The following is a 17,309-nucleotide window of genomic DNA, read 5'->3' on the forward strand; positions in this document are numbered from 1 at the left end:
CAAATAGATTATTTAAATCCAAGTACCCACTAAATTGCCTACGTACAATATGAATATTCTGACTGTAAGTAGGAAAGACTAATGATATAATTTCTGAAGTACCTACATTTCTCAGGTGAGTAAACTGTACTGGAAACTGATCTTTACATGCCTAGAGCCAAAGGTGAATGTAAAGCATGACTTTTCTAGCCATGTGCTTAAAAAGCTTGCAAAATAAGGGAAAGCACCTTTTGTAGTGTATCAAGTTCAGTATAGAAAGCAATCTTGCTGTGAAGCTCCTGTGAAAATTGTTGATTTTAAGAAAGGAGCAAACAAAAATTTTCCCCCAATCCTTGCAGCAGGTTAACCTCCAAAAGCATTTTAAAAGGGTCAGAAAATATACTGATAGGAATTCAATAAAAGCTGAAAGAAATGATACTGATAGGTTTGCATTTGGCAAGAGACAAGGAAGGAAGGAGAGAGACAGGCATTAGAAGCATTAGCAGGAACAATTCCCAAGGCCAGTAAATATCAAGGGGCCCCACAGCAGTCAAAAGCAGAGTGAAGAGATTTAGAGCCAAGACATTCAAAGGGTCTACTTAGTTTGACCAGAAGACTGTCTCACATTTCAAGGTTTCTTCTTCAGTACAGCTAAGCTTTTCAATGGGAGGCCTTGACCCCAGGGATCACTAACTGAAGAAAACAAATGTGTTTTCAAATGAATGTATTGGCACTGTCAGAACTGACTGTACACAAGATTAAATTATATTTATTTTCAATTTCCAGAATACCATGTTAAATTTTAGAGAGACAGACAGACAGAAATGTTTCCAAATAAGACATGAGAATCTGAGCATCAGATTTTCTGTGTCAGCTGTGATTCAACAGCAGAATTGCTGTTAACTGAACTGGCTAAGCCTCCTCCCAAAATGTCAACCTGAGGCTTTCTTGCCTTTGGCAGTATTGGTGCAAGTGGCAGCAGGGGACACATGCTGTCAGTACATTGTAGTTATTTCATTGCTCTTCCTTGCTTTCTTGTGATGGATTGGGTTTTGGTCCAGTATTTTGAATTGCACAGATGTGATTCCCTGAATGAAACAAACAGTAGTTTGCCTGCCTTTGACAAGGAATGGAAATCAAATTAGAATTAAAAACAAAAAGGAGAAAGCAATTCTGGTTATCCATCCTGAGACGATCTAAAAATGAAACTGAGGGCAGAAAAAGGATATCACATCTCTTCATAGAAGAGTTCCCCCAGAGTTCCTCTGCATGCTCCTTAGGACAAAGGTACTTCACTTTGTGCTTCTACCTTGATCACACTTGAGCAGCTTCACAGCCTTCCTGTGTTCCACAGAACAGGAAGGAAGAACAGACAGGAACCAAGTTGGGACTTCATTAAAAGCAAGGCAAGATGAGGGTACTGGAAGATAGAGATGGGGCCCTCGTTCAAGGGAAGCTGTGCCATGAGAAACCAGGTAATTTCAGATAAGCATCAGACATCTCCTGTGGCTATACACAGCCCTATTCCAAGCCCACATTCCACTCTGTATTTGAATTCCTCCCTATTCTCATGTATGGAGCCACTAGAAATGTTGAGTATTCCTGAGGGATGTGTGCTTATGCACCTTCCCAAAACAGTAATTATAATTAGCTGAATTTAAAATCCAGAAACTGTGTTCCCAGAGGGACACCAATAGGGACACAGACGAAGAGGACCACGGGCAGCACTGTTTCAGCAGAAAACATCTGAGCGCATGAATAACGTGAAACTACAGTGAGGACTTCCAAAGAGCTGCATACTAATCATGAATTTTGAGGAGTGAATACGTACTTGCTAGTAAGAGGTATGACAAAGCAGGAAAGTGGGTCTCACAAAGCACAGACTTGTTGGGTCAAGTGTCCTTTTCCTGTTTCGCAAGTCCTTTTGTCTCTGTCCTCCTTATCACCCTGACACCTTACCACAGCACAGAATGACAGACAGCTCTTAATGACTTCCTAGCATTTGATTCTGATACACAGGTCCAGCCCTTTTTAACAAACATGAAAGTCTCTATTTGCCTCTGAATTTCAGTTTTAGAGCCCATGCCCACTGCCAAGCAGCAGCCCCCTACTCCCACCCTGCAATCTGTGTCAGCAACACAAAGGTGCTCTTGTCGCCCCCTTGCTTGAATCACACAGCTCTTCTGAATGGGCACACTGACAGATGATGCTGTGTCAGCAGCCAGTGGGGCTCGTGTCACTTTCCCCAGGAGAGGAGAAATCCTCTCCTGGGTACACCCACTCCCAAATAGCACAATTGGGGCTATTGTTCCCTGTGTCCTGAAACCAGGCTTCATCCTGTACCATCTCTGTGCATTGCCACCATCCTGCCTGACCTGGAAATACTGCTGGGTTTTCCCCCTCTCCCAGAATCCTCACTAGGTGATTGGAGCACAGGGGTTAGTGATTTGGTCCAGCCAGCAGCATGTGCTGGCTTAGCAGATTTCACTGAAACATTCCTGGGAGTAAAGATATGTTCTGCAAATGGGCATTTGCTGAGTGGGACCCTCCAAAGCATAGAAGCACATCTAAAATAGGATTTTGCAGCACCCACAGTTACCCACCCAGATGTAAGCTGGGCAGAGGACACTCAGTGGCTGGAGCTGAAACATTACAGTGAAAGCACAGAGGGTGGAACTTCATAACCAAACCCATCCGTGGCCTCCTTCTGCTTTCCCTGCTTGCAGCTGGAGAAGAGATGCCCGTATTCCCATTCACAAAGAGCTGGTTTATGCTTTGTTGTGTTTCCCATATGATGTTTTAGCCCCTCAGCACTGTCTCTCCCACTCGGGAGGGTGACCAAAGAGCAGCAGTGTCCCTGTGCGAGGGCCATCCGCTCCTCCCGCCTGCTCCTTGTTTCTTGCTGGCTGTGAGGGGCCAGCAAGCAGGCTAATTTGGAGCTCTAAAAGCTGGCAGCAGGAGTGCAATTAACCCGTTTTCACAGACTGCTGGCCAAATGCAGCAATTTATTGGCTGAGTGATTGGATTATTCATTTGCAAAGCTAAGGGAGGGCATTTTCTTACCACTTCAGTTGGCCTGTAGTACTTGTGATTGACTGTCACATGAATCTTGCCAGTCTCTTTGCATCGTCCCACTTCATTCTCATTCTTCCCTTCCCACCTGTAAAGAAGATAAACATTTAATCAACCCATAATTACTTTAGTGCTCTGATCTTACCAACATTTGGCCTGCTTTCATTTACTTGAGGCTGGTGTCAATTCTCCCTGCAGGACAGTATAAACTCATTAGCTAAAGGAACAAAGGGAGAGTTTAGACTTGAATAGAGTAACAATGGCTTTTGAAGTCTTTGTTTTGGTTTTTGATTCAGTGGAAGGTCTAAAATACAGGACTTCCAAATTAAACACATAATGCTAAGGGAAAATAAAATGCCCTGATTTCAGAATGTCTCATGTATCTGTAAATAAATATGACAGTGAGGTTTTTCATTTGTGGATTCATTCAAAGCTGTTTTCTTAAAATACTTTTAATTCTTGTATTTTGGCCAATACTTTCAGGAACTCTTTAATATGTTAATTTTATAGATGTGAAGCTCTGTTTGAATAGCATTAAGCTGCATAATTTAATTTGTACTTAACTAGAAAAAACAAAACAAAAACAGTTCTTGGGTTTTCGGTCCTACCTCAACATGGCACTCCACATACATGTATTGTAAACTCTACTTGCTACCTGTGAGCTGAAAGCCAGCTCCCTCAGTCCAAATTAGTTTCATATGTGTTGAACAGCCTGCAATTTGCTGTAATTCATGCGATCTGGTTGCGTTGTGAATTATTTTCTTGGGGACTGTCCTGGTTTCAGGAGCAGCAGAAGAGGAATGGCTTGGTGGGTGAACAGCTCTGCCTTTGGGGAGGTCAGGCTGCAGCCTGGAAGCCTGGGGACAGTGCTCCCACTCCAAATAAATGCTCCAGATGACATGTGTAGGAATGTACATCAGCGCATCAAACATCATCCACTGAATGCACAAAATCCAGAGTTATGATTGAAATTCTATCCTCTCTTTGCGTTTTGCTTTTAAGCATATATATGTACCATGGGGCTCTGAAGCAGCTTGGCTTAAAAATGTGATGATGAAATTCTCTAGCTTTTTTAATGTTAAAGTAAAATCTGTATAAATTAAATCAGCACTGTGATTTAGGCTATTTAGCCTCAGTCACCAGCAAGGAAATAAAAGCACCCCTAGCGTCCCACTTACTAATTTTTCTCCCAGCTCTTGGGATTTTGTCACTGATATGATTTCTCCTTGCCCCCTTGCCCCCTCAAGCTCCTAGAAGAATTTAATTCTTTGACAATCTCAGCCTTCATTTTGGAGTTTCTAGCCCTGAGGGCTACGGAGAAAAGTCTGAAAATGTGACCTCTGTGTACCCATGAAGGTTTAACACTGAAAGGCAGAAGGAAATACCAAATATGCATTATTGCAAGTTCTTAAATCTCACAAATTTTTAAGCACAGCTCATGACTTTTGAATGACTAGCAAAGCCTGTAGGATGCTTGATACTGGGAACATTTGACATTGAAATAATGTCCTACAGATAATAGTGACAGTGAAGTCAGCTGTTAATGGGGCATGCCATGATGCCAAAGACAAATTATAATTTAAATTTTCTTCCTTCTCCCTTTTTTTTTTTTTTTTTGCAGTTGCTCTGTTGTGAGCCTGAACTGCGAAGTTTTCATTCAGAAGCCAAAACTAACATTAGTCCCTCCCTTTAAAGGGCAGAGGGTAAAAATGTGCAGGACTCAAATGAGCTTAATAGAAAACCAACCGTCACCAGTAAAACAACAGGAAGCTCTTAGATCAGGAGACGTCAGCTCTTGTTGGAGGTCACTGAGCAGAGAACCCCATTTAACACCCAAAAGGCTCCAGAAGGCTCAGCCAGCCAGCAAAGACTCACTTAATGTCGCTATCAAAGTTATATAACAATAGAAATAGCTTGAGGAGAAATCTCCACCCGTTTTGTTCAGCCCAGTAATGTGAAAAGTTCACAAGGAGGAGGAAAAAAAAAAAGAGAGAAGCGCTTCTCATTGTGAACAAAGTAACATTTGATAGCTGCGCTTCTAATTACTCCTGGCACCTCGATGCTCACAGCTGGGATCATCATACAGCTGATAAAAGGGACAGTGTGGGAGCCAGCCTGACACCAGGACCAAGACATCCATTTTGCCAACCAACTCCCCCTCCCCTATCCCTCAAACCACAAGGCAAGGGAAAAAACCACACCGAAACCATCCTTAATTTATAGCCAAATTGCAGTCAGAATTGTTAACTGGAAAATGTCACACCAAATTATCCTGAAGCACGAGCATGGTGGAGAGGGGCATGGGGAACCCTCACATTGTGCTGTGGTTTCTGCTAGCTCCAGCCACAAAGACTACCCAGCTTGCTGCTCCGCAGGGCAGATGCCCACACAGGCACCAAAACAGCCTTGTGTAAACTGGGGGAAACACAATGGATCCCTGGCTGGAGGGATTTAGGACTGGGCTAGATTTATGGAGGACGGGGAGTGGATTCCCCCAAGCCCAGCTGGTGCCAAGCCCAGAGCACCCGTGGCCTGGTGCAGGATTTGCACAGAACGCTGCTCCTGGAGCCTCTGCAGCGAGGCCGCTGCCTGCCCCACGCTGCCTGGCTTCACCCTCCCACTGCACCAGGGGATGGGCTTCCTGCCACAGCTGGTGGCCCCAGCCGTGTGCCAGCGTGTCCTGCACCCGGAGAAGGATGGGTGAGACCATGGAACTGCTCCTGACAAAGCACGCTTGGTGCCCTTTGCATCTGCACTTGCATGTCGAGTGCCTCGCTGACTGAGGTGGGTGCTTTGGGATTGCTCAGGGTGATGGTCAATGGTCAGCCATGGTGTTTCTTGGTAAATTCCATATATCTCACCCCTGAAATCAAAATATTTGTCACAAATGCAATTTGGAAAGTACCTGATGTCAGGTCAGTTGGACTGTTTTGTTTATTTCCTAACCTCTACTTAAAGACAGGATAACTTAAGTTAGAATTTTTTAAGCCATTCTGAAAGGAAGAAAGAAAAATAATCTGTTCTGAAATTGCCTCTCTTTTAGATATTATTAATATAATTTGTGTCAGGCTAACACTAATGGAACTTACTGAAACTAAAACTTTACTGAAACTAAAACTTTACTGAAACTAAAACTTCCATAATGCTTTGATTTTCCACTGCTATCAGTGACCTCACAATTTTCCATTAAACTAAGATTCAAATGCACGAGTAGGTGTACTTTCTTGAAAAGTTCTTCACACCAAGAGCTTTTAAACTCTGGATTTACAGTGGTATGGACTGCATTTAATTTATGGCTAATTTCATATCTATTATCATTAACATATTGCTATTGTTACAATACTTATTGTCAGTGTTGATGAATGCTTCTTTGGCTTTTTTATTTTTGGGTGTTCCAATTATTTTTCATTTCTTATAACTATTCAGTGAGAGACCAAGCTTCAAGCAATGAAAACTCTCAGAGGTATAGAAGAATTTATGAGGATGAAAAGCTGGGGTACCCACCTGGTAGGGTGTGAGGTGGGCAGGAAAGGAAACAGGGGAGCCAGGATAATTGAGGAGGGGTGGGAATAGCACTGCAAATGGACCAAATGGTCTGGCTGTAACTGAGGAGGAAACAAGTCAAAGTACATATATTTTTGAGGTGGTGAAGAAATCAAATAAAAAATGAAAATTGTCACAGAAGCAGAGGTAAACTGAACAAGTATATGCATTTTATCTCCTTGTTTGATCTTTACATAGAAACAAAACCCATAGCATTTAAAAAAATATTGAAACCCACTAAAGGCTACAGCTGCTCAGCTTCTTTATGAAAAATAAAACTATCATGATCACCTTTATGAAGGATCACATTTATGAAATAAATGCCAATAGAAAATATTTTAACATTTGAAACTGAACAGTAAATTAAATAAAAATATAATTGTATGAAGATTTTGCTTTTCCACCACATCTGATATGATATATCGTTTGTGTAGGTTTCTCAGATCTGTGGCCTGATTTCTGCTACACACAAAATTAGGCCAAAGCACTTCATTCTGTCCCGGTACATTATAAATAGCAAAACTGACACCATATAACAGACCATTAATATATTTTTGAGAGTAGTCTTTTGTTGGGAAACTTTAAATATGACCCTTCATATGTTCCTTTGCCACCAACTCAACCACCAACCTTGCCAGCAGCTCTGAAACATCAAAGTAATCATAGATACTGGTATTGCTTAACCATGACCTTGTGCTTAAATCAAAAGCATGATACCATAAAGGAATGTATATTTTTTGTTTCAAAAGCTCTGATGAATCAGGTGGTCTTTTTTTTTTTACTAGTCCAATAGTATATTGCATAAAAATTGCTACTCCCCATATTACAAGACAATAAAAAATACATGCTAGACTTCCTATTTTTTGTTTCTTTTATTTTTTTTTTTAATTCTTTCCAGTTCATTGGAAACCTTTTGAAACTCTGTCCCTTTACTCCAATTTGTGAAAGTTGGTGTTGGGAAGAAAATGTTTTCTCAAAGAATATCAATGCTTCTGTGAAAATTAAAGCATTATGGAAAGAAAAGTTTTGGTTTCAAGTAAGTTCCATTAGTCTTAGCCTGACACAAAATTATATTATCTAAAAGAGAAACTTTTACATTTTAAGAATGGATTTTTTTTCTTTCTTTAGAATGGTTTAAAAAATTCTTACTTCAGTTATTCTGTCTTTAAGTGGAGGTTAGGGAAAAAACAAAGGAGTCCAACTGACCTCACATCAGGTTTTTTTCCAAATTGCATTTGTGACAAATATTTTAATTTCAGGGTGAGATATATGGAATTTCCCATGAAACACCATATTTCATTCTTACCTAGTCTTTCTACTGGAGAAACCCTCATATCTCCTATGTAGTCAGATAATTAGACTCCTATAGTCTTCAACCCTTAATTTCAGTTCAGAAGCAGTTATTGCATCTGCCGGCAGATAAAGCCTTGTATCAATGAGAAAGTAATGAGGGCATGCTCAGCTGAAAGAATTAATTCTCCAGTTGAGGTGGGTTAAATGCCCCTGAAATATATACTCTTTTTTGAGAATGATGACAAAGCTGATGAAGTCCTAAATGAGGACTCTTTTTTGTGAGGGTTCACCCAGGCCAGCACTCTTCACTGATATGGCTGGGTTCCTTTCCACTACTTCTCTTCAAAATGCCTCCAGTTGCTGTACGAGATTCTGTTCCCTTCCTCTTCATCTGAAAGCTTTTAATTTTATTTTCTGATTTAAGTATGACACACAGCACTGGCCAGCCAGCAATTTTTGATGGGCAAAAGCCAGATCTGGAAATAGCAGCTGTTTTGCTGATGACTGCTGATGGCTCCTCCTCCATGCCCCACATGCTTTCCATTCTTACAGCAATCCTTCAAATCTCATGTGTTTCTGTAACCCAGCCTTCCATTTTAAGATAAAAAGAAAAAAACAAACAAACAAAAAACCCCCAAGTAACAAACCAGAAAAACTCTCCTCCCTCAGTTCAATCTCAGTTCAACCCTCACTGTCACTGAAGAGGCCACAGGAGTTCACCTCAGAAGACCTTATAGCTTATCTGCAAACTTCCCCTTTTTAGGCTGATCTTTTATAAGACCAACTAGTATGTTAGTCAAGATAAAATTTGTATGTGGAACCAAATGACTAGAGTAAAATATTTGTTTTTTTCTGAATTAATTCTAATCCTGGAAGCAATGAATATTTCTGTAACAAATGTGCACGCATTTTTATGTTAATAAAAACCACAATAAATCTTTCTGTAGCTTGAACAGGTTTTCTTTTTTTTTCCTTTTCTGTTTTTTTTTTTTTTTTTTGTTTCCACATTTACAGACAGGAGCCTTTGTAGCAGTCTGCAAAGAACTCTGAGTGCTGCAGTGGTTTCAGGCTATCTTTGCAATCCTGTTCTAATTTAATAAGATTAATGGCAGAAAATTAGTCAAGACAAGCGTTTGCCTGTTTCGTTTACCCTGCTGAAGTTCAAATTATAGGCGGGAAGTGTTTCCCCCAAGTAGCACTTAATTAGTAATGGGCAGAAGGGAAAGTAAAAGAAGAAAAAAAGTAATCCTTACAGGGGAAAAATATTTGTAGCTCTGAGGCTTTCCTGTTAGTACAAAGGACTGAATTTGAATGATTCAGAGGACTATATAAATATAATTTGAAATTTCTCCCTTGAAAAAAAAAGTAAGAGGAAAACATCCACCCCAGGTAGATAAACTTCCATGAACACTTCACAGTCCATTTCAGAAAGAGAATCAGTCTCATTGCAGCTGTACATTTTATTAGTTACAAAAATGTAGTAAAGTTTCCCTCTCTCTTGTTTTGGCTAGAAGACATAGTCCTGATATGTGCTAATGACTGGCTAGGACAGAATATTATGTTATGTTCTTGGAAAGACTTTTTAGGCTGTCCTGGATTTTCAGCTGTACAAGTTAATGTGAATTGTTAAGAAGACAAAATACCTAAAAAAATAAAAGAAATATTTTTATTTGGTTGATGAGGCAGCCAGGATCTCTTTTTTTCTGTTCTCTACTGCAGTATCATGATGTGACAGCTAAGATTTTACATTTGCAACTTTGACAAAGCACAAAGTAGGAGTAGAGAAGAGCCCCTGCACATGTGCCCAGTTTTCTCAGATGTGGTTTGAGCTCTGCCAGCTTTTGTTTGCCATGACATCTATCCTGAACATTTACTCCATCATTTCATCAATTTTGAGAGTTGGGTTGTACAGCAGTACTAGGCAGCTGTGCCATTGCTTGTAGCAGCGGAAAAGGCTGCTGGAAATCTCTCAGATAAGTTTTTGAGGTTGAAAAATTTCAGAATACCTGCAATCCTGCAAAAAACCCCCAGAAACCTCAGATAACTCAACCAAACTTTGAGGAACAGTAATAGGAAAAAGAGAGCCATCCTTGAGGGAACTTGTTTAGCTGTTGCACTCTGGTGCATTGGTTCTTATGTGCCTCATAAACTGAAAAGTAACAGATAAATGGGACTCACCAGTGGGGTCTCACAATGCTAAAAGGGAGGGTTTTTCTGCCAGGCTACTCCCTGAAGGAGATATATTCAAACTGGAGGAGGTGGGAGTAGAAATTCATTGGGGCTTTCAAAGAAAGGTTGCCAGACAGAGGTTACCAGACAGCTGGCCAAGGACCATGTGTGTGTGCTGCAAAGGCATGGGTCAGGCTGACACCTGGAAAAACTATGGAGGTTCTTAACAAAACTTCCCAAATCCTGAGGAATATTTTACATTTAGTGCAATTTGAAAGATGAGCAACGGCTACAGGATGAGTAGTGGGTATGTTGTAATGTTATTCTCGCCTTGGGAGCAGGGGGAAAGGTTTATCTGAACAGGCTGCATGCAAAATGTTCAGAGTTACACCACTGTCAAAATGATCAGCAACAAAATTATCACTAGCACTCAAAATGTCACCTCAGTCCCCATATGTATAGTTACTTATATATCACCTGTAAATGGCTTAGGAATTAAAAATTTATTCACAGGAAAGAAAAACTTAGAAGAGCCAAGGGGAATAGAAAACCAAGCCTGCATTTCTAAAGCAATTAATGTTCCTAAAAATCCGTGTCAGTCAGTGTCATGTGAGTTCTTACACAATTTTTGCAAATTGCTGCTATTGATTAGTAATAAAAAAAGGCAACTGTGCCTTCATACACACAAAATACCTGCTCTACTTCACATTTGGAGTTATACTGTAAAGTTTTTTCCAGAGATAAGATTGTGACTGATTCAGTTGAAATACTGACTGCATTAAACATCAACGTGAATGATACACAGTCTACCATATGGAGCCATATGTAAGCAAAATAAAATTAAACAAATAGGACACAAAACTTTGAGTGTTAGGAACAACTAAATCTGAAGTAATCCTTTAATATCCCCTCTATAGCAGAAGCTATTAATAGAAGTACTTTCACTTTTATTTCTGGCCTTGTTGTTTTCTTTAGGTTTTCTTGAGGACTTAATTTGCTTTCTGAACAGCGCATGCTGATTTGTCACTCTTGGGAAATGCTGAGACTTCTTAGAACAGCACCAAAGCAGGGGGTTCAGTTTTAAAGTAATGGATAAATTAAGTGATATCAAAAGAAACTGTGAGGTAGGGAACATCTGCAAATAAAGACATTCAGGTAGGTACTGACCTTTACATATCAGACTCTAATTGTGGGTAATCAAAATTTAAAAATTGAAACAGTTGTTCACCAAACATTCATTGTTGCTTTGACAAATAATATTAGACAGGGACAATGTAGTTCTCCAAATCACTATAATTCTTACTTATATGGAGCAGTTGAATCTGCAGGATTTTCCTATCTGTTCTTACTAGGTAGAATTAACTTATAAACACAAGAAACTAAACTATAAAAAGAGAAGAAAAATTAAGAAAGACAAAGCAATTATTAGAGCTCCAACTATTTCCCCTTTAGACTTTCAAACCTTAGTACTCTAAAGGTATATGGGACAATGTGTGATTACTGGGACATCTTGCAATCAAGAAATGTGAAAAACATTGAGAGAAACATATTCCCCAAACTGAGCTTTTGGGTTAGAAATACTATTTATATGGTCTCTCTCTCCCTCATCAGAATTTTTTTTTTCTGGAAGTTGATGCCAAAAATTGAAACCAGACTAAAAACTCATTGAGGAGAAAATGTTATTACCTCCCCAGCCACCCACTGGCTGTTCAAATAATACTGTATATATCTGTGCACTTCTGCATATTTATTGAATTTGTCAAGTTTTTGTTCCCAAGTAAAACTTATTGGCCCTGTCAAAAGTTCACCAGCTGCACAAGTGACTTTGATGGCCTGAGGAACACCCCTGGCGCTAGCGTCATGGAAGAGCCTGTGGCTTTCCTCTCCCTTTTCCAGCTGAGATTGGTATGTTGATGCATGGGGCCCAGAGAAGATACAGAAGGAGGGAAATTGAAAAAATAATAAACAATAAAAATATAAATTACAGAAAGCGCTCACCAAGCCATCCTGGTTTTATTATACGGCCTTGGGAAGGAATTTTGTATTTTCAATCAAACTATGTGGAATATGCATTGTAAACATTCTGCACCCACTGCTCAACATTTCTACGGCATAATAGGAGAAGAGCTGGTAGGAATGTGGAGCGGTTTGCTACGTGAGCCATGCAGTGTGACTGATGGGCTGTCACCTGGAAAGAACAGGGCTGGTAGGTGTCACCTCCTCTTCAGATGGCAGAGGGTGGGAGCAGGACTGTGGGGATCTGGGGCACAGAACAGGGAATTGGGCAGAAAAGCCCCTCTTGCAGGAAGGTGATGATCAGCACCCTGGTACTAACATCTTTGGAGGGGCTTCCCTACCCCAAGACAGGGAGAACAAAGAATGAAGACTTTGATAACAAAATTTAGATTAACCCATCTATCTTTTTATCTTATGATCTGGGGGGCAACACTAGATATATCTGCATGGAAGGTCTCATATGCTACAAGAAGAAAGTGGGAGGGGGGGGAAAGAAGAATGTAGACAAAAAATACTCTGTTTTATCCCAGTAGATATGAGAGGCTGAAAATGTTCAACCTGTGGCTACTCTCTCCTCCTTATACTTACACAATGGTTTTCCCAATGTGCTTAAATGACTTTTCCACAAATTCACGGACGCTGTGGACCTCCCCAGTGGCTATGACAAAGTCCTCAGGCTCATCCGTTTGCAACATCAACCACATGGCCTGCAGAAAGATAAACAAAGTCAGATTCAGTGCACATGTAAGTGGCCTCTTTGGTACATGATATTGTGTTACCGCATTTTTGATTTGGAAATAACTACATGTACACACACATACCCCAAGCTGGGGAAATTAGCACTTTCTTTACACAGTGGCTATTAACCAGTTCAGTGCAACTCTGAAAAGAGTTCAATTATTTCTTATTACAGAAAACAGTGCTGTATTTGATTTTCAATTTGTTTCACAGCAGGAGTTTCTGCAGGGGAGACTTTAATATGTTTACTTTTGAACACTGAGACTTGGTTTAGTGCTCATAAGCATGGATTCACTTGTTTAAAGCACTGCATGAATTGACATTGATATAGGGAAAAGATCAAAATTTTGTAATGTTTCAGTCCAGAGTGCTGTTGTCTGTCTGCTACAGAATGATGTCAAACTCAGTGAAGCATGAAAATACGGGTCCTTTCAGCTGCTTCTTCTGCCACATTTGTTTTGCCTAAACTGAGATTTTAATTAAGAGTAAGTATTTTTAAAGGTATTTAACCAAGTTAATCTGGTTTCCCTGCTGAATATGTGTTGAATGTTAATATTAAAGTACGGTAGAATAAACTTTTCACACAGGAATGAGAAAACCCTGGTGGAAAAGCAACACAATCATTAACATCAGTTTCAGAGGAGTCTTCATGCAGCAAGAGTTTTGCAGCATCTTTTGAAGCAAAACTTCATCTGACTGCCAACATATTTGCATTTCATGGGACCAGTTTTTAATTCCCACAGCAATGTCTTTCACAGAGTCCTCTCCCACAAGAAAGTAAGGATGGGTGGGCGCCATCTCAGAGGGCTGTCCAGCTAAGTCAGCCTGAAAGCTGGAAAACAGATGGAAAAGAGGTATTCAAAGACATGTGTGACTTGTCTGAGATATCACCACAGGTACATTTCAATTTTCTGATGTGCAAGGCAGTGCTCTAGTGACTGGACTGTTTGATTGCATAGGAGCTGTAGGTGTACAGAATAATTATTACTTTAGATCAATCAAAATGATGCAAACACTCCATTTCCTTTGGAGAGGAAAAGGGAATACCTGTATGGCACGATCCTTGTTTAATAAATAACCAGAAAAGGGAAACAAAATAAATCAACTCTCTCTCCATATGGTAAAAAGTACTGTCATCCTCTCACATTGTAATCCATGATGCTATTTGCATTGACCTCTTCACATCAGCTTTAAAGAAAACAACTTTAGTAGGTCCCTTGATGGTAGTGGATACTCTGCAAATCAGATTAATAAAAGCTCTGGGATAGCCCAGTTTCTCTTGGTAAATACCACCTGAAATATTCAATTTTTCCCCTCTATTCTCAATAAATCAGTGGTCTGCATAGCAAGGCAATACATTCCACTTAAATGGTTATAAGTGTGAGCCATTTTTCTTTACAGTTATTATTTTATGCATCTTCCAAAGCTGGGACAAGATTTTATTAACATGCTCCTTTTGAACCTTTTTACTTCTTGAATGTGCATGGAAAGCTCGGTTTTGGGCAACTGCTGTGTAAGTCCTTGACATAAATTATAAATTGAGCTTTAGGGAGATGACCTGCTGGGCAGGACAATGGCAGCAACTTTATTTTTCCTTTCCAGGATTGAACATCCTAGCCAATGACGCAGAAATACCCAAATGGCTGATGAAACTCATCTTGTGGGGAGGAGATGTCTTAACTTGTATCTCTCATATGAGCTTTTTTGGAACACTGGGGTTTCCCTGCTGATTTGAGAGGTCACTGTAAATCACCAGCTTCTGTTTCTTCATGACTGGACAAGCCTGAAAGATTCACAGTAGCAGCAGCTGCACAGAAAGGTAACAGGAGTATCTATAAGATGAGTGCTTGATAGTTTTGGTTCTCCCAGCCTAGTCCCTGATTTCATAGACATTCAGGCTTCCTTAAGCAGTCTAGCTGAAAACAACATGCCTCCTCATAGGAGAGGGCACTCTTTGGGCAAAAAAGGATTTCCAACATTAGACAATCAGTCAATCAGGGGCAGTGGTACTTCTTCCAGCTTTGGTGGATGTTTGCTGTACATAATGAACTCCTTTTCTTGCCTTGACATGCTTGTGTCAGTTACATTGGAGAGAGATGCAATAACAACAAAATATCATTTATTGGTAAAAATTCCCCCTTACCCAAAAATGCTACACTGGTTGACCTAATATGCAATTAGCATAAGCACCTGCTATTTACTATGTTGTTCAAGTAATATTAATGTGTCTAAGCAGAAGCAGGATCAGACTTCCAACAATTTTTGCCACCCCTCCACTTTCAAACACCTCTGTATTGTAATTCTTTTGACACAGTTTCAATGCCAAGACATTCAGCAATCCAGTGAGTATTTAAAATATTTACACATTACTTTTTGTATTAGTATGAAATAGAGTTGAAAGTTTCCCTTTACTCTGAATCACACCCTACACTGAAGGAGGCAGTGGCAAAATCCTAACAAAAAACAGCCTTTGACACTGGGCCCAATGAGGTTTTATGAATTTGGATTTATCAACTCTTGTCTACCATTTCAAAAAGCAAGCAATCAGTGTCTCAGCAATGCGACTTAAACTGCAATGAATTTCAACAGGATCAGCTTAGAAATGATCAAACAATGCAGAAAGAGTTGCTAAAAGTGATTTTTGCTTCAAATCCTACCAGGAAAGAATGTTTAGATTAATGGTTACTTGAGAGTCTATCTCTGTGTGTTCTTTTATTTTTTCTGGCATTTATAGTTGTTGGCACTTAGAATTACCTCAATCCAATCAGGTATGAAAGAAATTAAAATGCTAAAAATTACAAAGTAAGTGATAGCTCTGTTTTGCTTTGAGGAAGGTGACCAAATGCTGTTGCTTTGAATCGGTTTGCGTGAACAGTCTGTAAAAAATTGCCAAGGCAAGCCAGAAGAGAGAAAAAACATTGAAGAAGTTCTACAGTCAAAATTATATTTCCTCAGGTACAGCCCTTGACAACCAATAAAACATCCATGTACAGGCAGTAGCTATATCATTTCCCTACATCAAGTGCCAGGAATGTGATTCTCCTCACATCAGACTAATAAAGGTCCTTGACCTATGAATTTCTAGGCATTTCCTTTAAGAATTCATATTGTACCAGACTCAAGTCTGAGAATGAGAGGAAGGGGGGTGATACAGCTCCAGGTTTATTTGTCATTACTGAATGGCTTACTGGTTTTAACAGAGGGGAAAAGCTTTGTTTAAATTTCCACTGAAAGTAATTAATGGTTATTGACTGGCAAATGAAGAACAGGTGACACTCTGAATTAGAAGATAAATGGTCTCATGTTCTAGCCTGATAATGGGTTAGTAATTGCTACAAAACCTCAGACTAGTGTGTCCCATCATAATGCTAGATCATGTCCAGAACACAAAGGCCTCTGTGTGAGAGGTATTCAGCCGTTCACCTCCCGATCCAGCTGCAGAGTGATTTGCTCCATTTATTCTCTGATGGACTGCACAACCGAGGCAAAAGTTCACCATTCTCACCTTCCTGTTCACATGCTGAACCACCCGACCCATGACATGGCTGAACTGGGATAAAAACATTGCCCAGCTTTGGCTCTTGGATATCTTTTAACCATCACAAGGTCATATATTTTAAGAAGTTTTCTGTTGCAGGAACTGAGAATTGAGGATTTTCCTGCATTTCTTTGTAAAGGCTTTTTTTGGATGGGCTGACAGCAAGTAAAGAAATTACTTGTTTTCAGTTCTGCCACCCTCTTCCTAATTTTTTGCTCTGTCCAAATAACAAAATATGGGTAGATGTTTAAAAGGAGGAGAAAATTACCATGGAAACAATTTAGGCTTCAACTCTCTCACTTAGACTCTTCCCTTAATGACAAAAGTGGCAAACATATTTTTCATCTTTGAATTCTTTTTGGCTCTGGTCTAGCGAGTCACAAAGTCTAAAGGTACTTCTATGTCATTTACTTTCAAAGAGAGAAAGCTAAAAGGAGACATGTAACTAGTCTAGCAAGCAGACACACTTTTATGATTATGTGGACTAGGATATCTGTTCTGCATGCCTGAACTCCAGCCTCTGCCAAAATCTTTCCTCTTTCATCTTTCCCCTCTACCCTTTTCTCTATATAAACCCCTGCCAGTAGTAAGCACCATTTTTAAGCAACATACCCCAAACATGAACCAGTCTTCTCCCTGCCCAAATTTCTTTACTTATGCATTGTTTGCATCTGGGCTAGTAAGTGGGAAAATCCAAGTTTGACTAACACAATCCCCACACAGATACATTTTGTGCATGCCATTGTCACTATGGTTGTGAAGTGTCTGCTTGTCTCGAGAATCTAGAGTATGTTGTAGATGTGTTTCACCATTAACTTCCAGTCTAGCACCCCAGTAAGAAAACATTTATTAACTGGGCTGTCATCCATGGGTAACAAAGATCCGGTAGTTGAGGTTATGTTTAACTCCATATATTGAGACTTTTGTTTCACTGTCTGCTCTCGTACTATGTATAATTAAA

General features: G+C 39.9%; 1 protein-coding gene across 1 annotated transcript in view; it reads right to left on the reverse strand.

The window, feature by feature from the left end:
- The window catches only part of GMDS (GDP-mannose 4,6-dehydratase), a 409,482-nt gene that overhangs the window by 71,000 nt on the left and 321,173 nt on the right, over positions 1-17,309 (reverse strand). The window contains exons 8-9 of the mRNA XM_058027867.1: positions 12,661-12,779; positions 3,043-3,139 (exon numbers count right to left, since the gene is read on the reverse strand). Of these exons, the coding sequence (XP_057883850.1) occupies positions 3,043-3,139; positions 12,661-12,779 (216 nt within the window). The remainder of the gene's footprint in view (positions 1-3,042; positions 3,140-12,660; positions 12,780-17,309) is intronic.

The sequence above is a fragment of the Melospiza georgiana genome, chromosome 1 (genome assembly GCF_028018845.1).
Source record: "Melospiza georgiana isolate bMelGeo1 chromosome 1, bMelGeo1.pri, whole genome shotgun sequence".
NCBI classification, from domain to species: domain Eukaryota; kingdom Metazoa; phylum Chordata; class Aves; order Passeriformes; family Passerellidae; genus Melospiza; species Melospiza georgiana.